This window comes from Panthera pardus, unplaced genomic scaffold (genome assembly GCF_024362965.1).
Source record: "Panthera pardus isolate Hobbes unplaced genomic scaffold, ASM2436296v1 HiC_scaffold_25, whole genome shotgun sequence".
NCBI lineage: Eukaryota > Metazoa > Chordata > Mammalia > Carnivora > Felidae > Panthera > Panthera pardus.
The window spans coordinates 13588585-13615784 of record NW_026526821.1 but is presented as its reverse complement, the minus strand read 5'-3'; the positions used below and the strand labels follow the sequence as shown (position 1 = coordinate 13615784).

The following is a 27200-nucleotide window of genomic DNA, read 5'->3' as shown; positions in this document are numbered from 1 at the left end:
TCCCCAGCCAGGCAGCGACATGGGGTTCCGCGGCATCTTTCCACGTTCTAAGTCAACGACTGAAAACTGAGGGTGTGCGGGCTAAAGCCAGAGCCCGGATTTCTCGCATCTTCTATATATTAAAAGACAAAATTATTTTCTGAGAGAGAGAGAGAGAGCGCATGTAGGGGAGAGGGGCAGAGGAAGAGAGAGAGAGAATCTTAAGCAGACTCCATGCTCAGTACTGAGCCCGATGTGGGGCTTGATCCCAGGACCTTGGGATCGTGACCTGAGCCAAAACCAAGAGTCAGACACTCAACTGATGGAGCCACCCAGGTGCCCCTAAAAGACAAAGTCGATCACGTTGCTAACACTGGAGAAAAACGGGGGTGGTGGTCATGCAGGAGTGCAGATTTCCAGCTTCTGAAGCGAAAACCACAAAGAAGTGCCTGCCTGCATGGCGCCCACAGACCTGCACGGTAGGCCCAGGCAGGAGCTGAGGCCGCCCCTTTAGACGGGCGGTCTCCTCTCCGTCCCTCAGGTCTGGCTCTGTCACGCCTCACGACTGTAACCCCACTGGTCTAAACGCACATCTTTTTGGAGAAGGCCTGGAGCTCCGCACGGCCCGGGGCTCTGCTGGGTTCCCGAAATGGCCACCAGGTGGCGCCCAAGGCACAAGAACTGGGCTGGAGGCGGGCGGCGGTGGCCTCCAAGAACCCAGGATGGGACTCCCTCTCCAGGGGGCCCCGGGGCCCTGGGCTCCAGGATCTGCTCCTGCTGTCCCCACCCTTGGGGCAGATGTTTCTATCTTTCAGTTCTCAGACTCCTTCTATCAGAATCACCTGGGCCAAGGGATCTGGGGGCCCAGATCCAGGAGAGGCATCTCTTAGCACAACCTTGGGCCTTTTCTGGCCCCAGGCAGCCCCCTCCGTGGCCCTTTCCTCTCTGGGTTAAGTCTCCCTGAGGCCACGATACCTGGGCCCGTGATGCACAAAATCTGAACTGGTGTCCCTGTGGGAGGTCACGCCTGCCCACGACGGCCGTGAGACAGACACACACCGGGTCCTTTCTGCTCCTTTTGTCTTGCTTGTGCAGGAATCAAGTGCTTTGTATCTTCCCACCTCCAGCCCCAGCCAGAAACCCAAAGATTCCCCACGCTGTGGCCTAAGGGCTGAGTCTGACCCTCTGCCCGGGTCTGTAAATAAGCTACCGAGCCCATGGCTCTTTCCTGGCTCCAGAGGCAGGACTGAGAGGTCGACAGGGACACTATTGAGCCTGCAAAGCCTCAAATATTTGCTCTCTGGTTCTTTACGGACAAGGCTGCTGGCCCCTGTGTGAACCTCTGCCTGGACTTGAAGCCCCGCCGCTCGCTCTCCCGGTCTCCCTAGCGGTCCTTGTTTCCATGCTCCCACAGGGGCCCCTCCCCCCAACCCCGTATGCTGGGCACGGAGGGGCCTGGTAACCCCGTGGCCGAGGGCATCGGCTCTGGAATCTGGCCGTCGGGTGCCGGTGCTGAGCAAATGCGTGCCCGCGGACAATGCGGCTAACTCCTGAGCAGCTGTGTTCCCACGACGGTCCCTGCCCTACAGGGCTGTGTCGCAGGGTGACGCGAACGGAACCGGTCACTTTCTCAGCACCGGGAAGCTGGCATCGAGCGGCCGCTCTGTGGTCCGGGGACCCCGCAGCTGTGACATCCTCGTCCAAGGTCGCAAGCCGGGCCCATCCGCCTCCCCGGGGCTCTCCGGGGCTGGGACCCACAGGGCCTTCGTGCTCCTTCTTCCCAGACCTAGAGCCTCAACCTCTTACTTCTCCCCGCTGAGCTCTTACTTACACGCCCGCCAACCGCCCACCCTCTCCCTCCTGGTCACGTCACTCTTTTCACTTCCTCCACGAATCTTTCACCGACGGAAGTGGTCTTCCCGGACCTCGTCTCCTCCATGAGGCCCGATCGGCATCTCTTCCGGCCGCTGGCACGTGATAGGGCTGCAGATTCGCCGGGAGCCTAAGCGAACGCCCGCCGGCCGCCTGGGCCCATCGCCAGCGGCCCGCCCTCCGCCCCGTTCTGAGCTGGCTGGCTCCGCCTGGCTTCCTCCCACCACAGCTGGCATGTCCGTGGACCAAGGCGCGCTGGGGTCCGAGCTGCTCCAAACTGGGGCTTCTCAGCCTCACAACTGCTGACGTTTTCAGGCCAGATACTCCTCTGTTGGGAGAGACTGTCCTGTGTGTTGCAGGGGGCTTGGCAGCATCCCCGGGGTCTACCCCCAGGGGCCAGGGGCATCCCCCCATCATCACACAGCTGCGACAGCCACAGGAATGTCTCCATATTGGGGACCAAACTGCCGGGAGGCTGAGAAGCCTGCTCCGGGCCGGCTGCTCACAAGGGGTCAGGAGATGCCTTTGCTGGAGGCACCGGCAGGAGGAAGAACGTGGGGCCAGGGGATGAGGCTCGGGCCCCCAAATTGGCCGCGTGACCCGGGCTTTCCTGTCCATCCTAAGGAGGGTCACCCGCCTCTGTCCCCGGGTTGCCGCGAGGTACACCGGAGACAGGACTTGGACGTTATGCCGAACTCGCGTGGGAACCTGGGCTGACTTGAGTCTCGGCTGTCTGGGTGCATTTTCTTTCCTCTGAGCATTAACGGGGGCGGGGGGCGGCGGTGCGGGGGAAGCTTAACTGAGTCCCAGCTTCTCATATTGTTTAAAGATCATGGGGGCGCCTGGGTGGCTCAGTCGGTTAGGCGACCGACTTCGGCTCAGGTCACGATCTCCCTGCCTGTGAGTTCGAGCCCCCGGGTCGGGCTCTGTGCCGACAGCTCGGAGCCTGGAGCCTGCTTTGTACTGTGTCTCCCTCTCTCTCTGCCCCTCCCCCACGCATGCTGTCTCCCTCTCTCATAAACAATTAAACTTAAAAATTAAAAAAAAAAGATCATGCACCGGGCCGTGGGCCAAAGCGAGGAGACGTCGGCTGCGTAATTCAATGTGGAAGCCAGTCGTCTTGTTCGGCTACAAAAGATTAACTCGGCAGCCACGAAGCAGCCTGAGGGGCAACGTGATGGGGGGCCGTCAGGGGAAGTGCTGTTGGAGGCAGGAGCACGGAGGCAGCCCCCTGCTTCGCTTCGAGGGCGTCCTCTGCCGAGGCTCGGCGGGGGGGAGGGGGCTGTGGGGACCACCGAACCCCCCGCCTCTAACTGGCAACACGGGAGCACCATTCAAGCCTTGAAAAAGGAAGGAAGTTCTGACCCAGGCTACACCCTGGATGAGCCCTGAGGACGTCGTGCCGAGTGAAAAGAGCCAGTCTCGGGAGGACACGGCATGTTCCACGTACACGAGGTCCCTAGTGCGGTCGGACGCACAGAGATGGAAAGGCCAAGCGAGGTGGCTGGGGCAGGAGAGCGGGGAGGGACAGTTACAGTTTCATGGGGACAGAGTTTCGGTCCGGCAAGGTGAGGCAGAGCTCCGGGGGGTGGATGGGGGTGACGGTCACACGCCCACGTTGTGCACTTAGAAATGGTTAGAATGATAAACTTTATGTGTGTTTTGCCCCAGAAAACAAACCAACACAAAACACCTCAGAACTACAACCTAAGTAGCTTGGCTGTCCTTGGGTCGGGGGGCCAGAGGAGTGGGTGGCATGGGAAACTGCCCAGCTCTGGAGGGGACACTTCTGGCCAGAGACCCAGGCCTCTGAGCGCGTTCAAGGCACAGGGGCGTTCTTTCAAGGGGGAGCTGAACCTCGGAATGGGGCTGTGACTGGCCCAGAGTGACGGGAGTTTTGCAGGAGGATCCAAGGGGACTTGGGTTCCACCTTGCCTGCTCGTTGTCCTTCCTCGGCCCCTGCTGGGAGCGAGCCATGAAGTCTGGGACGGCTCTCTCCGTTGGGATGGGGGCTCTTCCCCACTCGTCCACACTACAGTCGACTCTCATTATTGGAGGCTGTTCTATGAGGTCACCTGAACCCTGAGTTGGCCGATACCGTAGCACTGCTCCCAAGGGGAAACACGGGGTTAGGTTCCCACCAGCCTCCGGTCACGACATTTTGGTCCACTCTCGGCCTAAGGCCTTGTTTTATGCGTGTTCCCATTTAATATATAGTGTGGTTTCTTTACCACCGAACTCAAGGCCAACAGCACGGAATCTCGTGCCTGCAGGAAGCTCATCTGACCCCCGTGTCTTCTCCTAGGGGTGCCGCTCGGCCTTCCCGTACTTATGAACCCCGTGGCACTTCGGCACCAGGCTCGGGGGCCGCGGCGACTCGTGAAGCCGCCAAGCAAAAGCACCAAGTCCAAGAACCGTGACGCTAAATGCACGGGTGAAGGACTTGCCTGCAGCACGAGAGCTGAAGCCCGAGTCCTCCTCAGCTGGGAACGTGCGTGCCGGGGGGACTCAAGAAGTTCTGCCTCCCCACACGTGCCGTGAACGCCCGAGAAAGCACCCCGCGTACTGATTTGGGGGGCTACGAGTGAATCTGAGACATGGGATCCACAAGTAATGGGGACTGAGTGTATCAGGCGCTCTCCCTCCAAGTCCCGTCTGGAGCCCGACCTCTGCTTCCTTCCCCGCCGCTGTCCGGTCCCAGCACCACGGCCTCTCGCCAGGCCTCCGCCCGGTCTCCTGACGGGCCTCCGGCTCCAGCCCCCCGTCCCCTCACGTGGCCCGAGCCCCCATCCCAACGGCTGCCGGAGGAACCCTTGAAAACACAAATCTGATCCCGGCTCTTCCGCTCAAAACCATCCCGTGGCTTCTCGTCTCAGAGGAAGGGCTCTGAGGGGCCCCTCTCCCGCCGCCCTCTCCCCTGCTTCAGCTCCTGCTCTCGGCACGCTACCAAATGGCCTTCCCCCCTTTAGTCTCGTCCCGGAGGGCCGCCGGGCACTGGCATCCGCGTCTGTGGGGCTGGGTGAACGCACAGACGGGGCTCCCCAGGCACGATCGCGCCCCCCCTGCCCCGCTCCGCCCCCGGGGCCGCCACACTTACTCTTCTTGAAGAACTTCTTCCTGCGCCCGGCCAGGCTGAGCTTGTAGTCGCTGCCGGCACAGAGGCAGGCGTCGCCACCCTGCCCGTAGTACTTGGGCACCAGGTTGGAGAGGGCCCTGCCCCCCGGCCGCGCGGGGGCCTTGCACCTGTGCAGCTTCAGCTTCCCCGACGCGTCTTCCACGCACTGCCACTTCTGCGAGACACGGCGAGGGCCTCAGGCTCCGCGGCCGCGACCGCCCCGGAGACGTCCCGCTCCCCGCCGCCCTCGCTGGGGCCCCGGGACCGCCGCTGGCCGCTCGGTGCCCCACAGACACACGTCTGTCGTGGGGGGAGCACAGAAGGGGCACCAGGGCCGACACTTGGTGGCTGGGCACGAGCCCCAGTCACAGGGAGGTCCCCCAGGGGAGCACCGGGCCGGCGAGAGGGGGTGGCTGCTGAGGCTGGGGTCCGGGATGCCCCGGAGCGGTAGCTGGGGCTCCGGACCGATGCCTCCCCCGGCTGGTCCAGGGCCCAGCCCCCACCCCCAGCGCTCTCTTCCTTTGGGGTAAAGCAGTGCGCCCTGATAATCTGTTCTGAAGACGCTCATGCCTGCCGCTGCCCTGGGACCAGCCCGACCTCCCGTCTGGGCGGGGGACAGATGTGCAAAGGGGGGGAACGTGCCAACACTCCGGGGGGACAAGGGCCCTTGGCTCAGCAGCTCACTCCTTGTGGCTCGGAACTGAAACTGGAGCCCTTCTGGGATGTCCCCAGCACGCAGCTCCGGGAGGCCAGGGGTTTCCGCTGGGGGCATTCAGGGCCATCGCTCCAGGGCCTGGATCAGCGCTCGGCAATGAAGGGACCGGCATAACCCAAAGCTCTTGTCCCGAGGCACAGACTGGCTTCCGCAGCATGGGGAGGGCTCTGGGGCTTACGAGCAAACGGGGTGGGGACACGGCCACGGGGATGGGCCTCATTCTGAGTCTGGCGATAAGATGGGGCCGCCCCCGCATGTGAGAAACGCACCCAGCCCGGCCTCGGCCTTAGAAGGCCACAGGCTATGGTGAGCAATGGGATCCAAAGGCCCTGGTTTTACTCGTACTTATGGGCGCAGTGGGCACACATCTCCAGGCCCGAGTTACTGTGGGGGGGGGCGGCGGGCTCAAAGTACCAGCCGGCAGACTGAGGCAGGGACACACGCCCCACACCCCTTGAGCCGGGCTGCCCTGCCTGCTTCTCAGTTCCTCTGCCCTCCCCTCCTCTCCCCTCCCCAGCTCCCCCGGCCGTCTAGGCCTCAGAAAAGCCAAGTTCAGACTCTTCCAACATCACTCACAGCCCCTGCTATCTCTAAATACTATCTGCTCGTAATTTTCTTAATCTTTCCCTCGCAATCAACTCACTTTTTAAACACCTATATTTATTTAAAAAGGCAATTTCCTATTGCTCCTATAAATGAAAAGCCGGCCTCACTGGCTGTGCGGGCCCGAGGGAGGAGGCCCCGGCCTGGGCTGCAGCGCGGAGGGCCGGCCCCTGGGAGGGACGACGGAGGGCAGGAGCCCCCAGGGCACCAGCCACACGGCCTCACCTGTCCCAGCTGCTCGCACGCGGTCTGGTACTCCGCCCGCTGACACAGGTCTTTCACGCGCTGGTATTTGGGCAGGAAGTTCTCCTCCTGAGCTTCCACCTTGTTGTCCCTCTTGTGAAGCAGTTTGCTGTGGGGCAGAGAGCGGGACACGCGGCTGGCCGCTGCGCTCGGAAGGAGCCCGCGGCCGCCCGGGGGGCGGACCCCACGCAGCCCGTGTGATGTCACCACGGAGGGTGCAGGGACGGTCACGAGGCTTAAGACACGGGAATTCGCCAAGAAGCCTCCCAAGTTGCAGGAGAGTCGGCGACACGTGAGAAAACGTTCGGAGCATCGCACGGGCAGGAGCACAGGTCTGAAGGGTCCACGTGGCCTCCAGACTCAAATTCCGTACGAGGCCCGGGGACAGCGAACGGGCTTCCTCCGTGTCTAGGGGGCCGTGGACACGTATCTGAGCAGGGATAGTAAGAGCTGTGGTCTCTCTCCTGCCCCGGCAGTGAGATCTTCGATGCCACCGGTACAGGGGGCGGGGACGCTGCCAGGAGCTTCCCGGGATGGGCAGGTGGGGGGCCCTCAAATGCCCTGGGCGGGGGGCGGGGGGGGCCTCTGGGACCTGGCACTTACCCTCTCTCCACCAGGAAGGAGTCCCGCCAGACCCTCACCTTCTTCTTCAAGTGAAACCTGGAGGAAAAAAAGCCCACTTTCACCTTCCCATCGACGTGGGGGCCTCCCACGTCCCCCAATCTCCGGGAAGCGGGGATAGTTGGGGTGCGTGGGCCCAGCTGGGCGCAGGAGGGGCCTGGGTGCTCACACCCCACACTGAGCTGAGCTACATCTCCCCCGGAGCGGAGATATGGGTCTGAGGGTCCCCCCGGGGCAGAAGTGGCCGGAGGGGGGCTAAGCTTGTCAGGTCTTGGGGGGGGATTTCTTCTTTGATCCTTTACAGTTGGGCGGTGAATTTGAGTGTGGGTTTCCTGCAATCTCACTCTATTGCCACGTCCCAGGGAGAGGCTCGGGTTGCCGGAAGAAGGTTCCATCCTGCCCCCGACTCCCAGGGGTCCCGGCTCCCAAGCCAGTGCCCCAACTGCTGCCCCAGATGTGCCCATTTTATACCCGTACAGCTCAGAACACCTCACAAAGGAGGAGGCTCAGTGGAGGTGGTCCCCCCAGAGAGCAGGCGACGGCACCCCGCACGGCTGGAGCTGCTGAGCTGCCTTCGGGCGCAAGCAGGGGCTTCCGCCGCCGTCAGCACTCTGGGGCCATCAACCCGGAGGGCAGTCACGGTGCCGGCCACCAGATGTCGCCGTGACCACGCCGGTGGCCGCGTCCTCCTTTCCCGTCCCCACCAGACCCCGCTCACCTCCCCACCGGACTGGTTTTTGTTCTTGTTCACGTCACTGCCTCCGGGACACCTGGGGACGTGTTCCCATCGTCCCACCGAGCACTGAAACCTTCGAGCTCGGGGAGGAGGCGTCAGAGCCTCTGGCCGGGAGACCTCGACGCCCAGACTTGCAGAGAGACCTCTAGCCAGTCGCTTGCTCTCTCTGGGGTCCGGTTTCCAACCCGGCAGAACGGGATGCTAGTAACGCCTGCCTCACTGGGTCTTGTGATGATCAAAAGGGCAAGTCCCCCTCCTCACCGATTCACCGGCCGCTCCGTGTCCAGCAGCTTGAGGATGGACTTTCCATCCATATCCGAGGGGATGTCCAGACCTGCAATGTCCAGGATGGTGGGGGCCAGGTCGATGTTGAGGACGATGTGGGGGTTCCTGAGGGAGGCGGGGAGAACAGGGCTCGGCCACCCGGGCAGTGGTGCCCCAGCCTCGCTTGGGGGAAGGGCGGCTGGAGGGACAGAGGTCGCCCGTGGCTCACGCCCCGAGGGTGGGGAAGCGGTGATCTCCTCACTCGCCCGCACCCCAGCCCTCCGGGCCCCCTTCTGCGGCCCCAATTCAGCCGAGCCCCACCTTCTGCGCACTCCACACTTGCCGCCGGGTACCCGGATTAACGGGCCTCCACTTGGCTACTTCGGCTGGCAGTGCCCTCCCTGCCTCCCACCGCCTGAACAAAGGACACCCGCCTTTAGGAGCCGCTCTAGACCCTGGTCCTGCCCCCAGACCTGTCTCCGAAACCTCTCTGAGGCAAACACTGGCCCTTTGCTATTCTTGGCCAGGCAGGTGTCTGGCCTCAGGACCTTTGCTCTTGCTGTTCCCTCTGCTGGAATGTTCTTCCTCCAGATGCCAGGGTAGCACTTGCCCCCAACCCCTGAGTTCTTTGTTCAGCAGTTACCAAGGCAGCCCGGGCCAGACCCCGTGATCCCTGCCCTCCGGTGGTCACACCTCTGCGTGATCCCCTCCCCTCAAGGGTGGGCCAAACCAACGGCAAGGGCGATGACGGTCCCAGCGTGGCTATGTTACCCGACATACGGCTTCATCCTGCCGGCTGTCCCTCCGCTGTCTACTTGTCTCCCCTGGCCGTCTCTGAAGGTCACCCACCCCCAGCGAGGACGCCTGGCAAACATTCTGGGAGGCGGGCTGCGTGACGTCAGGTCCGCGGCTTGCACCTGAACAACCTCGTCAAGTGGGGAAGCCGGTCCTTCCCTAGTCAGACTTCCAGCCCTGTCTTGCTTTCAGCCTCAGCGGACGACCAGGCTGGGCCCAGACTTGTGACCCGCAGACACGGCGAGACGGGACGCGTGCGTTCTTTTCACTCGCCGAGTTTGTAACGACTTGTTATTGCGTCGTAGATTAATACCAGGTCCTTCCTGAGGACCCCTCCCGGCGCTCCTGTCCCTTCCCTGAGGCCGTATCATCCCCATTTACTATCTATTTTAGTCATTCATCTGGCTGTCTAGTCCCCAGTTAGAACCCAACTGGAAGACAGACACTTCCATCCGTCTTGCTCCCTTCTGTATCCCTAGCACTTCTGCACTTAGAATACACAGTAGGTGCTCAATAAGTGTTCGCTTAGTGACTTTCGTTATGTATCTCTGCCAGACATCTGTCACCTCTCCCGTCTCCTGTTTCTACCTGGTGGTGTGCCCGGCGTGGTGGTAAGTGATTTCAGGGATGTGCCCAACACAGGGGTTGGCCCCTGTCGCATGAATGACGACCATGGGAGAGCACTTTCCATCAAGGCGGCCGGGGATCCCGACCCCATCCCCTGGGGCTGAGGGGCAGGGTCGGGGTCCTAGGGTTTCAGTTGCCTTTGACCCCTTCCTCCGGAGCGCAGCACCTTGTGAACCCCGGAGAGGTAGCCAGGTGCGGGGTGCGGCTGCCTGGTAGGAGGGCTGGGAGGCCAGAGTAAAGCCTAACGACGTAACCAGTAGGCAGGGGGAGCTGGGAAGACTGCTGGGCAAGCAGGTGCCACGTTGAATGTTGGCAACGAGCAGCTGAGGTGGCATGAGGGGTGTCCAGCAGGCTTGCTCCCCAGGACTGGGGTGGGACGGGGACGATCGCTTTTCCTACGTCCCTCTTGGTGGTAACAGTGCCCCGCCCCATTCAGATTCCACTACCTGATGTCTTTGGCCTGGTCACTCGAGGTTTTCTATCACCCTGGCTACGGTGATTGGTTCAGGGATGGACACGTGACCCACGTCAGGCTGGTGAGAGTCACCTTAAGGCTTCTGTTCAAATCACTGTTTCGTTTCCTACACTGGATGGCTGAAAGTCATGGTGAGTCTGCCACCATGAGGGAAAAGCCTGCCTGAGAATGAAGTCAATTCAAAGGAAGCTGGCTGAGGGATGGAAAATGAAAGCTTCCTGACATTATTGTGTGACTGCTGGATCCAGCCATGCCTGAAGCCAATGGAGCCTTGGACTTTCCAGTTACTTTAGTTCCTGCATTCTTTTTTTTTTTTTTTTAAGTTTATTTATTTATGTATTTGAGAGAGAGAAAGAGAGAGAGAATCCCAAGCAGGTTTTGCGCTGTCAGCACAGCGCCCGACACAGGGCTCAAACCCACGAACTGTGAGGTCATGACCTGAGCCACAATCAAGAGTTGGATGCTCAACTGAGCCACCCAGGCACCCCCAGTTCCTGTATTTCCTTTATCTTATAATTACCTTTTGGTCTTATCTGGTTTCTGCGTACAGCCAAAGGTGTCCCAGCCTCTGGCCCCAAGCCTGACATTAGCACTTTCTCTCGTCCACATAGGGTATGGTTTTGGGTCCTATCAACCAGATCGGAGACTCTGAAGCTGACCAAACCCATCATGTCAATGCCTGTAGAGTCTTTAGTGGGTCAAATTCTTTCCATTTACAGGGGTGGCTCAAGGTTTCAGAGACGCGGGAACAGAGAGGCTGCGGGGCTTGAAATCCCAGCTCCTTCTCTGATGTGTCACGTGCCCTCGGGCAACCTCACCTCCCTGTGCCTCAGTAGACAGGGTGACAGTAACATCCACCCCACAGGGCTGTTGGGATGCTTCCATGAATTACACGGCTCAGACCCGGGCTGCAGAATAAGGACTGGACAGCACCCCTGTTATCCTAACTCTCCTTCCAGGTGGGGACCCTGGGAGCCAAAGGCGGAGAGGAATGTGTTGAGGCAGGCAAAGAGCCAGGAGCCTTGCCTTGAACCCACACACCCACCTTCTAGAACTGTCACCAAGCTTTCCTCCCAAGGGATGGCAGTCAGGCCAGATAAGCGCCTGAAGGGCAATTTATCTGCATTTCAAAAAAACCATCTGAGCTGGTCTCCAACAGCTGCTGCTGCGGTTACCTGCCTTTCTAGAGCTCCCTGCCCCAGATGCGGCAGTTTCCTGCCAGAATGTGTCACCTCCAAGGTCAGCCCAAGGAGAGGGCCGGCTGAGGGCCCACAGGGTCCCGGAGGAAGGATGGGAGGGAGACCGGTTCCCTCTGTGCTGTGGCCAACACCCCCCGACTGGGGCGGCAGGGTCCCTCCCTGAGAGCCACCCCAAGGGTCACCAGGCCCCACAGAAGTCAAGGTGGCCTTCCCGCACGCTGGCGCAGCACACGCAGCCCGGCCCCGATTCCCTGGCGCTCTGCCCGCCACAGACCATCTGTTTTCACAGGTGCTAACGGCCCCCGGTCTCTCCCTCCCCAGCAGAGGGGTATAAAATGTGCCGGAACCCACCCCGGGTGACATAATCACCGTTTCGCTTGGCACTGAGAGGCTCGCCTGCCCAAATAAAGTGCCGCCCGAGGGAGTGGCTTGGGGCTAAGCGGTTGGGCCACCTGCTGCTTGCCCACCCGGTGGGGGGGCGCGGGGGGGGGGCGATGGAGGCCCCGGAGGTCTCCCTGGAAGAGGGGGGCCCTGGGGCGTGATGCACTCACAGCGAGCCGGCCTCCACGTTGGGGCCCCTCACGTAGAACGGGACCCTGATGTCAAACTCGTACGGCATGGACTTGCCCTTCACCAGGCCGAACTGGCCGATGTGGTAGCCGTGGTCCGCGGTATACATGATGTAGGTGTTGTCCAGCTCGCCCGTCTCAACCAACATGTTGTAAATCTGAAACGCGGGTGGGCCGGTGAGGGGCGCAGGGAAGGGGTGCGGACGCCCTGCCGCCCGGGCCCTCTCGGGGGGCGGAGAGGTGCCTGTGCTCTCGGGCTGTCCCTCCCGTTTCAGGCCCTCCCTGCACCTCGCTGCTCAGCGGGGGTCCCCGGGAAGGACACGTTTATAACCGCAGCCTCCCCACCTCCTGTCACTTGCTGCCCCCCCGCCCCCCTGCCTTCTTCACAGTGCTTCTCCCATCTTGTCTGCATGATTGTGGCTCGTCTGTCCCCTGAATTAGAAGGTGAGCTCCGTCAGGACAGGGACTATGGTCACCTTGTTCTCTGCTGTATCCCAGGGCACTGGCCATTTGGCCAATGCTGCTGAACGAACGAACGAACGAACGAACGAGTGACGCCGGGCCGTGGCCTGGGGCAGGTGCCGGTGATGCTCGGCAGGCCTGTCCCACGGAACCTTCCGGAGCGTCGGGACCTGTGCTGTCCAACATGGCGGCCACCAGTCCCGCGTGTCTACTGAGCCCCTGCCCCGCGGCCAGTGCGACTAGGGAGCTGGACTTTAAACCGTCCTGAGTTCAATTACATTTAAATAGCCACGGACAAATTAAAAAAAAAAAAATCTCCACGCAGCGGAATATTACTCAGCCGTGAAAAGGCAGGAAGCGTGGATACGGGCTGCCACACGCACGGATCCACCTCGAAGAGGTGATGCCGAGTGGAGCAAGCCAGCCACCGACGACCACGCAGCGTGGGATTCGACTCACGGGAAACATTCGGAAGACGCAAATCCACCGTAAGTTAGCGGTGGCCTACGCACCGAGGGTGAGGGGGTCCCGGGGGATGACGGCGAAGGGCCGCGGGGCTTCCCGCTGGGGTAACGGAAACCTTCTGGAATTGACCGTGGCGGGCACACAGCTCCGCCGACGTATCAGGACCGCTGAGCTGTATACTTGGAGTGAATCGTAGGGGACGTGCGTTGTATCTCAACTAAGCTGCTCAAGAACGTGAGCTGCCGTGTCACGCGGCTGCCGTAGCAAACAGAACAGATCCCGCACCGGAGTTTCACGGAGGCAGGGCCGTGTCGGGGCGGCTCAGGCCACCTCCCCGGGCCCGCGGCCCTGCCCGCTCCTCCCGCCCCCGCTTCCACTCCTGTCCGGCCAGGCCGGGAGCCGGGGAGGACGGGGAGGCTCCGGGGCCTGCACGGTGGCCGCGGGCGCGGAGGGGGCGGGGCCTACCGTCTCCATGGAGTCGTCCACGGACATGAGGGTCTGTAGGCGCTTTCGCTGCAGCATGTTGGTGAACTCCATGTGGATGGGCTTCATGGGCCCCGTGTAGCGCATGATCCAGTGCTTGTCCGGGTTGGGCGCGTAGTTGTAGCTCGGTGTGCTGGGGGGGGGGGGGGTCAAACGTACAGCCAGGTCAGGCGGGTGGCGGGCGTGGGGCCCACCCGCATCCCCCGGGGCCCCCAGACCCCCTCCCTCGGGTGAGCAGTCTCCTGTGCCGCGTGTGCGCCCGTCCGGGGAAGCCGTGACGCGTCACGGGCTCCGCTAAACCTCCGTCGCTGTTTCTCCAGCGGGTGCTGTGCCCGTGGGCGGGCCGGGGGGTCACCCAGTGTTAAGTGACCCAGGGCCACGCGGTGAGAACGGCAGCGTCTCCCGGTCGGGCCCTGCCAGCCCTCCCGCTACATCAGGGCCAAAGTCACAGGCGAGCGCGAGTCCTCTCACAGCTCCCCGGAATCCACACGGCTCTTTTTTTCAGCAGGGGAGAGGCTCACACCCAGAGCCTCCGGCAGGCCAGGCCCCCCACTCAAATTTCTCAGCCTTGCAGTTGATTTTTCAGTTACCCCGGGCAACTGCCGAGCTATGGCGATTAAGGCACGACTAGGGAATTTCCTTTTGCAATAGATTGGGGTTAAAAAAAGAAAAGAAAAGAAAAGAAAAAGGAAGTTGGCTACAACGTTAGGTCGAGAATAGTCATGCGTGTACGGGGCCCCTGGACGTACGTGTGTCATAATTATTCTTCCCGTTCGCTCTCTTCTCTCATTTACTGAAGAGGGAACAGAGGGTCAGAGGAGTTCCGGGGCCTGCCCACAGCCTCCCTGGGCAGGCGGTGGAGCCAGGGGACTCCGTGATTTCTGCTGAGTGGGGTCCGCTGGGACTAACGATCACCGGACAAGGAACCATACTCTCTGACTTCTACGGGGCACTTACGCTTGCCACACGCTGGGCCCGGCTCGAAGGGTTCACCGCCTCCTGCCGTCTAACACTCAGGGTCCTAGGGGCGCGTGCTGTGCTTATTGTCCTCGTGAGAAATGAGGAGACTGAGGCCCAGCGAGGGCCTAACTTGCCAAAGGCAGAAGAAGCGGGGCCGGAACTCCAGGACTGGATATGGTCACTTCCTGCCACAGTGACACGTGGGCCCGTCCAGAGACCCTCCTATCCACGCGTGCTCGGGCATGACTTTTGCCAAGACACTCCTGCTGGAGGACGTAGCAGAAAAGTCCCCTCCGGTCTGGTCTCACCCTCCCCAGTCAAAGCTGAAAATAAAGTTGGGAGTTTCCACTGCCTGAAGACAAAAGGCTTTTCAAACCGGCTATTAAGGGGCCAAGGGGCTGCGCGCAGGGAAGAGGCTGTGTTTGCGGAGACGGCAGAAAGCTCGCTGACGTCTCACCTGCCCCACCAGGACCTTCCCAGCGTCTCGAATATCAGATATCGTTCGGGGAGAGGAGTTATGGAGACCGTTGCTATGTAGAGCGGGGGGCGGGGGGTGAGTCATAAGTCTTGAGATTCCTTCTGGACTTTGCTTTGAGTCCCTGGCTGGTCTCCCGCCGCTAAATCCAGCCCAGCCCCCCAGCCTCCTTTGATTAAGAGCAAGGCCTCACCGTCCTGTGGGCCGGCTTAGGGCCTGACCCGCATGTAGAACATTCCCAGGAACAAGCCCCCCGCCCCGCCCATCCCCCACGCAGAACGAAGGGGGCTGCTGGGGGCCAGGGCTGCGCGGACACAGCCTCAGAGCCGTTTGGCCGTGTGGGAAAACTGTTCCGGAAGGCCCAAGGGGCCGGATTCCAGGACGTGATTTTGAGCAATCATCCCTGAATCTATTAGGTTCTATTAGGCTGGGTGTCTGCCCTCGAGAACAGGAGAACAGGGAGGAGTGGGTCTGTCAAGAGTCTGCGGGGGGGATGACTTCTGAAGGCCTCTCTCTGGAGACCTCTTCTGGAGGAGGATGTCAGAGCCAGGAGGCGGCAGGGCCTGGGGCCCCTGTCGGCCAATGCCAGTTTGCAGGTCCCCTGCATAAGGCCAGGCTCCTCCGGGGAGAGAGCCACACTTTCTGAAGGGCCCAGCCGTTGGCTGAACAAAGAGGGGAAAGCCTCAGCTCAAGACTTTGAGCCCTGTCCACAAGAGCCTGGCTCCCACGGGTTATAAAAGGCCTGTGAACCCACGATCAGATGCCACACCTCAAAGGAAGCTCTGGGGGCTGGTGGGGGTTGGGGTGTCTTTGCGTGCGTGCGTGTGTGTGTGTGTGTGTGTGTGTTTGTGCATCTATGTGTCTTCACGTTTGTGTGCACGCGTCTGGGTGTAGATCTGGGCTTATATGCCTGTGTATACGGGTCTGTGTAATCTGTGTGTACGTATCTGTGTCTGTGTTTATGTATTTGTGTATCTGTTTGTAAATCTGTGTCTGTGTGCTTCTGCGCATGTTTGCGTATCTGTATCTTTGTATCTGTGTGTGTGTGGGTATCTGTGTCTATAGGTGCCCGCGTTTGCACACGCATTCATGTACCTTTGTGTGTGTGTGTATGTGTGTGTATATGCGTGTGCACCTGTGTACGTATCTATTTGTATCTTCGTGTGTCTGTGCACCTATTTGTATCTTCGTGTCTGTGTACGTGTGCGCGTGCCTGCTGCGTGTATCTGTTTGCATCTCTGTGTGTTTGCACAGGTGTGTGCAGCAGGGGGCGGGACGTGGCCCTGGGCAGGGGGAGGGGGCCGCACCGCGTCAGGCAGCACTTGCGGGAGCCCACGGGGACCACTGCAAGAACACGACACCAAACTTGAGTGGGTGACAGTCTGACAGGAGCCTCCCGACAGAAAGATCTGCAGCTCTGACCCACCAGCAGGGCCCTGTCCCCTCCCCCCCCCCCACTCCCTGAGACTGTCATAATTAAATACCCCAGCTGCAGAACTTTCTGGGTTTTGGTTCTAGTTAGGAAGTGATTATACCCCGGAGATAAGAGAGCCTTCCCAAACAGACCCCTCATAAGGCGAGGGGGGTGGTTCTGGGTAAGTAATAGCAGGCGTTACTCATGTTCAATTTCTGTAATTTCCATTTCAAAGGGGAAATAAGCGAGCAGGCAATGTCAAACCACCTCGTCCAGGGCCGCTGGGGGGGGAGGGAAGCCAGAACCTCTCTTAAAGGAGAAGCTGTGGAAGCAGGGTGTGCCCACCCCCCCAGCCCCCAAGGTGGGACTGAGCCGGCCACGCCCCCTCCCACAAAGGGGAGCCGCTGGAGGGGGTGGAGGTGGGGGGCGGGAAGGGCAGGCAAGTCAGGTGTGCAGACAGGCGGTGCCGCGGCCGGAGGGGTGAGCTGGGCGCCGCAGCCCCTGGAACGCAGTTCGCCATCTGTCCGACCGTCCTCCCCAAAGACCAGGGGGATCAGGAGGTTAACACACCGCCTCATCCTCTCGGAGCCACGTCAGGGCGCTGTCAGAAAGTAATTAGATGCGAAGGGCACACATCCTGATCGTAATGAAAATTAAACGCCCGGAATATTCAGGCCGATTCCAAAGTGCCCTGTCCTTGTCGCCCCAATGTCGCAGCCAGGGCTGCGGCATATCACTGCTAAGCGGGAGGTGGTTTGAGGCAGAGGAGGAGAGAACTTTCCAGAGCGATTTACTAAGCAGCTGGAGGGAGGAGGACCGGACAAGAGGGCAGAGAGAGAGGAGGTGTGACTGGGGGCGGGATTCCAAGCTGGCTCTGCCATTTACCAGCTGCCAGTCACCTTGCCTCTCCATGCCTCAGTTTCCCCCTCTGTGAAATGGGAATGCCAGGTGCGGTAGGCAGCCCGTGTGACCAATGGAATACGACACAGCGATGGTGTGTCCCTTTTAGATTAGGTTCCAAAGGACCCCGGCTTCCATCTCAACCTCTGTCTACCCCAGGCCCCCCAGTCCGTTCCTCTGTCTCTGATCATTTGCTCTGGGGGAAGCCAGCTAGAGTTGCCATGTCGTGAGGACACTCAAGCCACCCTGGTCGAGGGGCCGCCGTGCGAGTGAGCCCCAGGCTAGCCTCAGGCGGCTGCAGCCCCCGCAGACACCTTGATTAGAACCTCGGGAAACCCTGCACTAGAACCTTCCGGAGGAGGAGGCCGCTCCCAGATTCCCGACTCACGGGCGCTGTGAGGTCGTGCACGTTTGTGACTTTAGCTGCTCAGTTTCAGGGTAATTTCTTCTGCAGCAAGAGATCACTAGCATTTCAAGGGTCGTTGTGAACGTTCAGGGATTTGGTGTCACCTAAAGGACTGAGCACGGAGCCTGCCACACAGCCCACAGCTCAGTAAAGGCTGGAGAATATGCTCACAGCCTGACGAGGCTATGGACGCCTTCTCAAAAACCACGTTTAAAATGCACAGGGTAGGGGTGCCTGGGTGGCTCAGTTGGTTAAGCGTCCGACTTCGGTTCAGGTCGTGATCTCATGGTTCGTGGGTTCCAGCCCCGCGTCGGGCTCTGTGCTGACAGCTCACAGCCTGGAGCCTGCTTCCGATCCTCTGTCCCCCTATCTCTGCCCCTCCCCTGCTTACGCTCACCCCCCCCTCCTCGCCCCAGATAAATATAAAAAAAAAGTATAGCATAAAGTACACAGGGTTATGAAGGAAGCCTATTATACTGCAATGCAGTTCTATGCACAGACCCCTCGGGGGAGGATGAGGGCCCCGAGGGAACAGCACTGCCACCTGCTTTGGTCTGTTAGCCAGGCTGGCTGGCTTTGCACCCGGTTTCCCCACAGAAGAGCAGCGGGTTCCCGGATTCTTTGAACCAGGAGGATCAGAGCGAAGGCAGAGCTCTGTCGCTGCCATCACCGTCCCAGAGCCCGACCCTCCCACCTTCACGTCACCCGGCGGCTCGGCAGGCAGGACGCCGAAGCTTACATGTGCTGGGACGCGTTGGGGAAGAGGCCTGAGTACTGGGGGGCGGAGTCCTCGGGGCCGTGGGGGGCCGCGTGGCTGATGACCATCAGGACGGGCCTGTGCGGGTACATCTTCTTGGACGTGCGGAAGAAGCTCACGCTGTCGTTGGTGATGAGGTCCGTCAGGTAATCCTGGGGGGCAGGGAGAGACAGGAGAGCCAGTGAGGAGCTGAGCACCCGCCCTGAGCACCCGCGGTGTTAGGTGCCCAGCGGACGCGCTCGGGGCACAGCGGGGACCCAGACAGACAATCCCTGCGTTCCTGGAGCCCATCCTAGGGGCAGACAGACGATAAATGAGCAACTACACGGAACGTCGAATGTTGCTGATGGAGAAGGAGAGAGGGGGTCGGGGAGGATAGGGGAGAAATGGCAGTCTGTCAGTCATTCACATTAGATGCTGAAATAATACCAGCTCGCACTTTTGAGTGCTTATGGTATGCGAGGTACGGTTCTGTGTTCACTTCTGTTAGCTCGTTGAAATCCCCGTGTAACCGTAGAAAGTAGGTGTGGTGATAATTCCTGTTTTCCAGAACAGGGAAGTTAAATGAATTGCCTGATGTCACACAGCTGGTAAGTGTTGCAGCCACGCCTCCTGAGTCTTGGTTCCTAAGCCTGAACTCCTTTCCAGGCTCCAGAAAGACCACGAAAGACCCACAGGGTGGGTACATCCCTGTGTTCCTGGCGCGCTGTGCTGGGGGCAGGGGCAGCTGACCACGTGAACACGGAAGCAAGATAGTGACACAGTGTGACGGACGAAGGAAATAAGCCGTGACCGAGGAGCCGGAGTGGGGGCGTCCTTTGGCAGGGGCAGTCAGGGAGGGCCTCTTGGAGGGGGTGACACTGGACCTGAGACCTGAGTGATGAGGAGCTGGATGTGGGGAGATTTTTATCACCCTCGGTTGTCTGCCGGGATCCTTGAGGGCGATTTGCTGGGCCTACTCTCAGAGATGCTGGTTTTTAAAAGATATATATTTTTAACGTTTATTTTTGAGAGAGGGAGAGAGAGCATGCGTGGGGAAGGGCAGAGAGAGAAGGAGACAGCAGATCTGAAGCAGGCTCTGTGCTGAAAGCAGAGAGCCCGATGCGGGGCTCAAACCCACAAACAGTGAGATCACGACCTGAGCTGAAGTCAGACGCTCAACTGACTGAGCTACCCGGGTGCCCCAGAGATTCTGGTTTAATTGGTCTGTGGCTTTCTTCAGGCACTGGACTTTTAATTTTCTTTAGTTTTATTTTTTAAAGTTTATTTGTTGAGAGAGAGAGGGAGAGGGAGAGGGAGAGGGAGAGGGAGGGAGGGAGAGGGAGAGGGAGAGAGAGAGAGTGTGTGTGTTCAGGGGAGGGGCAGCAAGAGAAAGAGAATCCCAAGCAGGCTCCACGCTGTCAGCACGGAGCCCGATGTGGGGCTCGAATTCACAAAATCATGAGATCATGACCTGTGCTGAGATCAAGAGTCAGATGCGAGCCACCCAGGTGCCCCACACATATTAGACTTAAAAAAAAATTTTTTTTAACATTTATTTTTGAGACAGAGAGAGACAGCATGAACCGGGAAGGTCAGAGAGAGAGGGAGACACAGAATCTGAAACAGGCTCCAGGCTCTGAGCTGTCAGCACAGAGCCCGACGCGGGGCTCGAACCCACGGACGGCGAGATCGTGACCTGAGCTGAAGTCGGACGCCCAACCGACTGAGCCACCCAGGTGCCCCCACGTTGGACTTTCAAAAAGCTCCCAGGGATCCTGATGTGCAGCCAGGACTGAGAATCACCCATCTAGAGGAAGAGCTCCAGGCGGAGGGAACAGCAGGGACTCCAATGCAGGAACTGAACCTGTTCGAGGACTCTCAGCAGGAAGGAGCAGAAAAGCAGAGGCGCGCAGGGGGTCTCCTGAGAGTCAGACCTGCTTAGACGCCGGGCGGGATGAGAGGAGAGGGGGAAATGTAACGAGCAGGAACTGGGGGCTTTAAAAGCTCAGCTATTAAGGGCTCAGCCGAGAAGCTGAGATTTGCCTGAACTCTTCAGCAGGACGGCATACAGCGGGCGTGCCCGTGCGTCTAAGACGGGCCTTCAGGGACGCTTGTACTCTATACTAAATGCACAGGGAGAGTCACTGCAGTGGCGTTCATAAAGCAAAAACGTATCCCCGTGACCAGCAACAGGAAGGCGATTAATGAAGTAAATGTAATGCTGTGCTGTGCAGATGTTACACAGAAGCGAATTCGTAGCTACTGAGGTGGAAACGTGTCCAAGATACGCTGTTAAGGGAAAGAACAAGCTACTTTCAAATCCAGGAAGATCCCACCTTTTTGTGGGAAGGGAGGGAGGCGGGGTGGGGAGGGCGGGGGGGGGGGGTGGTGGAGAGGAGAAGCCAAACCCTTAACTTCATATGAGCACCAAGGAAGAATCTAGAAGGACAGATATCAAAGTGCTACCTGGGGTCTGGGATAAAACAGAGGGGGAGAAAGCCACTTGCTACTTGGTGTACTTTTCCCAAAATACTTTTTATGAATAGTCCTGGGGAGTTATCTGTAGAACCTATTATATAAAAGTAACATTATAGATCACCTAAATCCAAGAGTTGCTGCTACAGTTATGGAGCATGACCCGAAGGCGCAGGGAAAGTTCTTAAAATGACAAAGGTAACTGCGGAACCAGCAGGTGGGTCCGCTGTCTCCGGCTGGTGGGGAACCGTGGGCTGCAGCTACTTGCTCTCCATAGTAACCCCGTCTTCACTGCTGGATTTTGGAACTATGCGCCTACTTGGCTGTGATGAAACATGTTTTTAAAAAAGCTACTGTGGGCGCCTGGGTGGCCCAGTCGGTCGAGCGTCCGACTTCGGCTCAGGTCGCGATCTCCCGGTTCGTGAGTTCGAGCCCCGCGTCGGGCTCTGTGCTGGCAGCTCGGAGCCTGGATGGAGCCTGCTTCGGATTCTGTGTCTCCCCCTCTCTCTGCCCCTCTCCGATCGCCCTCTGTCTCTCTCTCAAAAATAAATAAACGTTAAAAAAATAATGAAAAAATAAAAAGCTACTGTGGACATCCATTCCCAGGAGAGACATACGGCGCCACGATAGGGCATCCGATAAACAAACTAGAGCTACCTGGGTCCACACGCACAAACCTGACAGACCTGACCCTGGGTGAAGAAAGCAGGCTGGAGGACACGCACGGTACGATACCGTTTATATACAGGCTAAGAACACAGAAAACGATGCTATACAGTGTTTGAGACGCTTGCCTATGTAATAAGCGCATCCATAGCAATCAGCAGGAGACGGGTGACCTTCCTGGGAGGGGGCAGGCCAGGAAAGGGGCTCGGGAGGGTAATACGGGGCCCCCGGAGCCTGTGATATTCCACGTTCAGAAGCGTATGTGGTGTCATTACCGTGTCTGACTCTCAAGGCTGGCATGAGGGTCTCGAGCGCTAAGAGGCGCAAAGCTCTTGGCACGGTGCCTTGCACGTAGCCGGCCAACGTTATGCCTGTCTTAGCGGTGCGGCAGCCTTTCCACATGCCTGACAGCCGCCCACCTTCCTGGGTCTCCTCAAAGCCACTCCTGCTCTAGCTAAGCCCCTGCTGATCCCTGATGGCTGCAGCAGGGCACCCGCGATGACGTATGACAAGCTGCACACCCACCTCCCAGCCATTTGTGTGGACCGAAGGGGACGCCACCCGTACTCCAGGGGCGGGTGGTGAAGCCCCAGGCTGGCCAACGAGGACACGCCATCTCTCCGGCCACGGTACTTGAGCCGAGTCCAGGTGTCGGAGGGACGAGGGGACCTGGGCCAGGCGGTGGCATGGTCCAGTCCTGGCTGGGAGCAGATTCAACAGACAGGATGTGTCCGTTGGCTGGCTGGGGGGGGCGGGGGCAGTGGGCTGGCAGTCATTCCCACCCCCCCCCACTGCCCCCTGCCCCACGGTTTCTGGCTGGGGTGAAGGGAATAGAGATGGGGGTTCAGGAGAAAGAGAGTGTCAGGGTGCGGGCGGGAGTGCTATATGTCCAGTTCTGGACAAGTTGAGCTGCCTGCCCGGGTCAGTCATGAAGAAGACGTGAGGGAGGTGGGCTGTTAACAGGAAGGGTAAGACAGGTGCGAGGACGAAGCAGGCTGGAAGGTGAATTTTCTAGAACCTGGAGACGAGCCGACAGACGATGAGGAACTCCCCTCTCTGCCCCCCTTCAGTCGTGGGCCAGGCCCATTCCCGCTCTCCAGGGGGAGGTGCTAGACTTTCCCCTGGTGCACTCCTGGCCAGGTGCAGGGGGCTGGGGATGCCAGGTTCTGGGGACTTGGCTCCTACCCAGAGCTTAGCAGCCAGAGCTGGGTCCTCCTGTCTCCCCTCCCCATCCTGACCTCCTGCTGACTTTGATCAGTAAACCAAGAGGAACCCAGTACTTCGGTGGGGATCGCTAGCCAGGACTCTGGGCAAAAATGTCCAATGCCAATGGGGGTGTGGGGTGTGGGGCGTGCTCCCGGGCTCCGTGACAGCCTGGCCCCTCTCGTTCCCGGCCTCGTTCCTCAGGCGCGGCCTCTGCCGCTCTCGTTTACGTGCTCACTCAGCAACTACTTGTTGGGTGTCTGTTCCCAGGGTTCTGGGCTTCCTGTTAAGGGCTGGGGCTGTGGTCACAGGTCCCTGTCCCCATGGTGACCACAGTCCTGTGCGGGGTGTGGGAAAGCATTCTCATCAGCGGTAAGAAGGCGGCAGGGGACCTGGGAGGGACAGGGAGGTTTTCGCTCACTTAGGATTACCCCTGGCTGCTGGGGATGGGGGGACTGCAAGGACGGGAATGGGGACCATGGCTGATGTGACGGGAAGCTCTGCCCGGACAAACGTGTCCCATGGGTGCCTCCTGGGAGATCTGCCCACGGAAGCCTGTGGTTCTACCTCTTTTTGAACTTGGGTGAGATAAGCCAGCTCACCCCAAAGCTCTCAGGGGCCCTCCCCAGATGGGAGTCTCCTGGCTTCCAGAACTAGTTAACTGTTCTGCTTGGGAAGCCCACTTGTGGGCTGTTTTCGGGCTGTGCCTTGAGACAGATGACTGTGCCCCTGAGACCTGGTTTGAGGGGCAGGGCGGGGGTTGGGGGGGGGGTTGCCCGCACCCTGGCGCAGCTCTCGAGCCCACCTCTCGATGTTTTCTCCACTTGGCAAGTCAACCTTCTGTAACTCCGGGAGGGTCTCCTTTTCTGAGCCACTGGCTTCCTCCGTCTAAATTCTACATCATAATGTGGACACTGCACCCTCTACAGCCCCTTGTGTTCAAAAGAGGTTCACGTCCCTTTAAGGAGCAATCATATTTCATGAAGCTGAGGGCTCTGGAGTCAGCAACACTGGGTTCACACCCCGGCTTTATCACCTGCTATCTGTGGGCCAGCGGCTCGCCTTTCTGCCCCTCAGAAAGCACCTTTCCGCCTCTAAAACATGGGCCCGATAACAGTCCCTTCTTCAGATGGTGGGAGCATTTCACACGGGAATGAAGCACTTGGCAATACACTCAGAGCCAGACCTCAGGCCTTTGTATTTTTTGTCTGCTCCATCGTTCCCGCCCTTCCCGGGGCCCCAAACAAAATTACTGACGCCTCTGGGGTGGTTTACACCAAGCATCAACAAACCTTTTCTGTAAAGGGTCAGAGAGGAAACATTTGAGGCTTTGCAGGCCGGAGGTCTCATTTGCATTACTCACTGCTACTGTAGCAAGAGAGCAGCCGCTGGGTAAATGAACGGGCCTGTCTGCGCTCCAGTAAAACCTCATGCGCCAAACTGCAAATTTCAAGTCAGTTTCACATGTCAGGAAAAGAGCGCTGGTCACATGTTGCTCTTTTTGTAATTTTCCCCCCAGCTAGTTAAGAATGTAAAAAACCCTTCTAAGCACACAGGCTGGACAAAAACACTTGGCGGGCAGGACTTGACCCATGGGCGGGAGTTCAGAGAATGGATTTGGAGGCCAGATGGCCTAGGCTCGGATGATACTGCTTTACCACTCACTAGCTGTGTGGCCTAGTTCCTTAGCCTCTCTGTGCCTCAGTTTCCTCGTGTGCTGGTTGTGAACAGTAACTATGGTGAGACATACATGGGCTAATTCAGGTGGAACGATTCCAACGGTACCTGGTGCACGTTAGGTCTAAGGGAGCGGGAGTCATTATTCCTCAAGAATCACGCGGCTGTGTTTTCCACACGAAAATGAAAACGGTACAAACAAATCTGCTTCCCTTTGATTACTCCTCACACCCCTGCTTCCAATCTTGGCCCCTTTGGGCCTTAACCAGGAAGTCTTTTTTTCAGATGCATTGTTACACGTGTTAGAGTATGGCTTTATGCATCTTTTTACATCAGTTGGATCACACTGTGTATATTTTCTTTCTTTCCTTTCCTTTCTTTCTTGGCCCCTTCCCTTCCCTTCCCTTCCCTTCCCTTCCCTTCCCTTCCCTTCCCTTTCCCCTTTCCCCTTTCCTTTCCTTCCATTCATTCCACATGGCAGGGAACAAAGCAAAGTCACACGCCTGCCTTCATGGCCTTGTACTCTAATGAGAGGAGACAGATGTTAACAAGTGACCCAGGGATACACACAGGTGTGGTGCTCACTGCGGGGGCAGGAGAGTTGGGGTGCGATGCCCTGGGCTCGGGGTGCTCTAGGAGACATCTGAACAGGGGCTTACAGGAGCTCTCTCCGCAACCCGCTCTTTCCATCAGCCCCGTGTCCAAAGCCCTTCTGATGGTGTTACATACAGATCCCCTCATCTTTTTCTAGAAATCCTCCAGGGTAGGGTTCCTTTGTGGTCTTTTAATCATTTCTTGCGTTGGTGGCCCTCGTGGATTTCTTTCAATAACAAAGCTGCAACGAACAACTCAACGGTCCCAACCTGCATAGAGGGAGGCTTCTCCACGACAGAAAAGCGCAAATGACAAAGGGCGGCTCAAAGGGTGGTCTCATTCGAGTTTGCAGAGACCGCTGTTCCTTAGGGCCTTTCCACCACCTGACCCTCATCATTCCCCTCTCCCACTGGTCCCGCCTTCTCTGGTCCTCTTTGGTGATCAGTGCGTGTGCCACATCATTCTTTTGTCATCATCGCTGCCTCTCTGCCCACCTGCCATCAGGACCCTTTTCATGGCATCCAGCCTTGGGATTAGTGACTCAGAACAGAGACCTCAGAGGGCCTTTGAGGCGACCTCCGGAAGGACTGTCACTTCCTCCCGAGCTGGGCCTCCTGCTGAAGCCACTGAGGGCAGCGACACACAGGCATCTCACTCCTCAGAGTGCTGGAGCAGGGAGCCCCAGGCAACTCCGAGCTCCCTCTCGCTCTCTCCCAGTGCTCTGGCTCCCACTACCTGCTGCCCGCCCCGGGTCCGAACCCTGGACCTGAGCCAGCTCTGACCCCAAAGGGGCCCCCGTCCCTCTGTTCCCAGGCCTCTGGGAACAGGGAGCCCAGGAATCCTCCCACGGGGCTCATTCACAGGGGAGATGTGTCTGTGGCAGGAAACGGGGTAAGTAGCAGCCACTGCATGTTCCGTCCTCAGCCCCAGAGGGACTCTGAGTCTCCCTGGATAACTTGATTACAGGGCTGCTCTGAGACCAGGCGTGGACGTGGTGAGGAATTTTAACAAGGACGGAGTGGAGTTTTCTAGGTAGTGGACGATGTGCTTGTGCTGTGTCTGGGAGGAGAGAAGCAGCGTGTTCAGCCCCAAGACACTATAATCTGTATTTCTAATGTACAAATCCCCCCATCAGGACTTTGGAATCAATTCACTCAGAGGTAATGGAGGCCTGAGACCCAGGGTGAGGGGGGAGGGCGCTGTCCAGGCGATGTCACCCGTGGTTGCTGCCACCAGGGCCTGAACGATCAGACTCAGTAAGGGGGACACACGAGTGGTGATCCTTGGTCAAAGGCAGGAGGGATCCCCAAGTGTGCAGTGTTTCCAGAAGAGGAGCGGGATAGGGCGCTTTTAGGCCACTGAGCATCCCACCCATTTTCATTTGGACTCTATTCTCAGCCAATGTTCCAGGGTTTGGCTCCAGAGTGGGGCTCCTGCTGTCCCTGCCTCTGGCTAGGGAGTGGGGCGGGTGACTTACAGCCCATCAAAACACTGCATCCCCTGGCCACACCGATCGGTCCGGGGACAGACATGTGACTGAGCCAAGAGCCAACGAGATGCAGTGAGATTTGCTGGGAATCCTGGGAAGGAGACTCCCTCGCTTGCAGCTGGGCAGGAAGGTGAAACGTGGAAGGGCGGCCATATTGCTACAAGGGGCAGGGAAAGCGAGGGGGGAGGGTGGGAGAGGGAGAAGGGGGAGGGGCGGGAGGGGGAGAAGGGGGAGGGGGAGAAGGGGGAGGGGCGGGAGGGGGAGAGACCATAGATGGTGCCGCAGAGAAGAAAATAGAGCTTAGAGGAGAAAGAAACCACTGCCTAAAGATTCTGTGTGAGCCCCTGGATCCAGCCGTGCCTGATGCCGTTACTGCTGGACCAGTTAAATAAGCTGACGTTTCCTCTTCATTTGAGCCATTTTGAGTTGAGTTTCTGTTCACAAGCAACGGAGAGAGGCCGGTGTGATTCAAGAAAGGATAAATCCTGTAGTTTGGGGCCCTTGGGGAAGGATTCACAGAAGAGAAGATGGGTAAAACTTGGAAAAATCCAGGGCAGGAGAGCACTAGCAAAGATCTGGGGGTGCTTGTGAGAACGGACAAGGCTGGTCTGGTTGACCTGGCTCGTATGGAGCTGAAGTGGGCAACGGGGCCGATGTGACGGTGTATGTGCGAGTGCGTGCACACACGTGGGCCCATCACTTCACAGTTAATAACCCACCTCCACATCCCAGGCTGTGAAGGCCTGATCTGGTTTTGTTCATCCCTGGGTACCCAGCACCTAACACAGTGCCTGGCATATAGCAGATTCTCAATAAATACTTGTTGAGGGAATGAACGAATGACATGACCAAACTTGACTAGTCCGCTCACGCCTCTGATTGCTGGGGATTAGAAATACTACACAGAAAACACCCAGCACGGGGGCGCCTGGGCGGCTCAGTCGGTGAAGCGGCCGACTTCGGCTCAGGTCACGATCTC

At 58.9% G+C, this 27200-nt stretch overlaps 1 protein-coding gene across 2 annotated transcripts in view; it reads right to left on the bottom strand.

Annotated features, from left to right (window-relative positions):
• The window catches only part of SULF2 (sulfatase 2), a 118149-nt gene that overhangs the window by 9112 nt on the left and 81837 nt on the right, over positions 1-27200 (bottom strand). For both annotated transcript variants that reach the window (XM_019458230.2, XM_053890168.1), the window contains exons 5-11: positions 18118-18287; positions 13206-13356; positions 11796-11971; positions 8146-8274; positions 7131-7187; positions 6510-6636; positions 4949-5141 (exon numbers count right to left, since the gene is read on the bottom strand). In XM_019458230.2, coding sequence (XP_019313775.1) covers positions 4949-5141; positions 6510-6636; positions 7131-7187; positions 8146-8274; positions 11796-11971; positions 13206-13356; positions 18118-18287 — 1003 coding nt within the window. The remainder of the gene's footprint in view (positions 1-4948; positions 5142-6509; positions 6637-7130; positions 7188-8145; positions 8275-11795; positions 11972-13205; positions 13357-18117; positions 18288-27200) is intronic.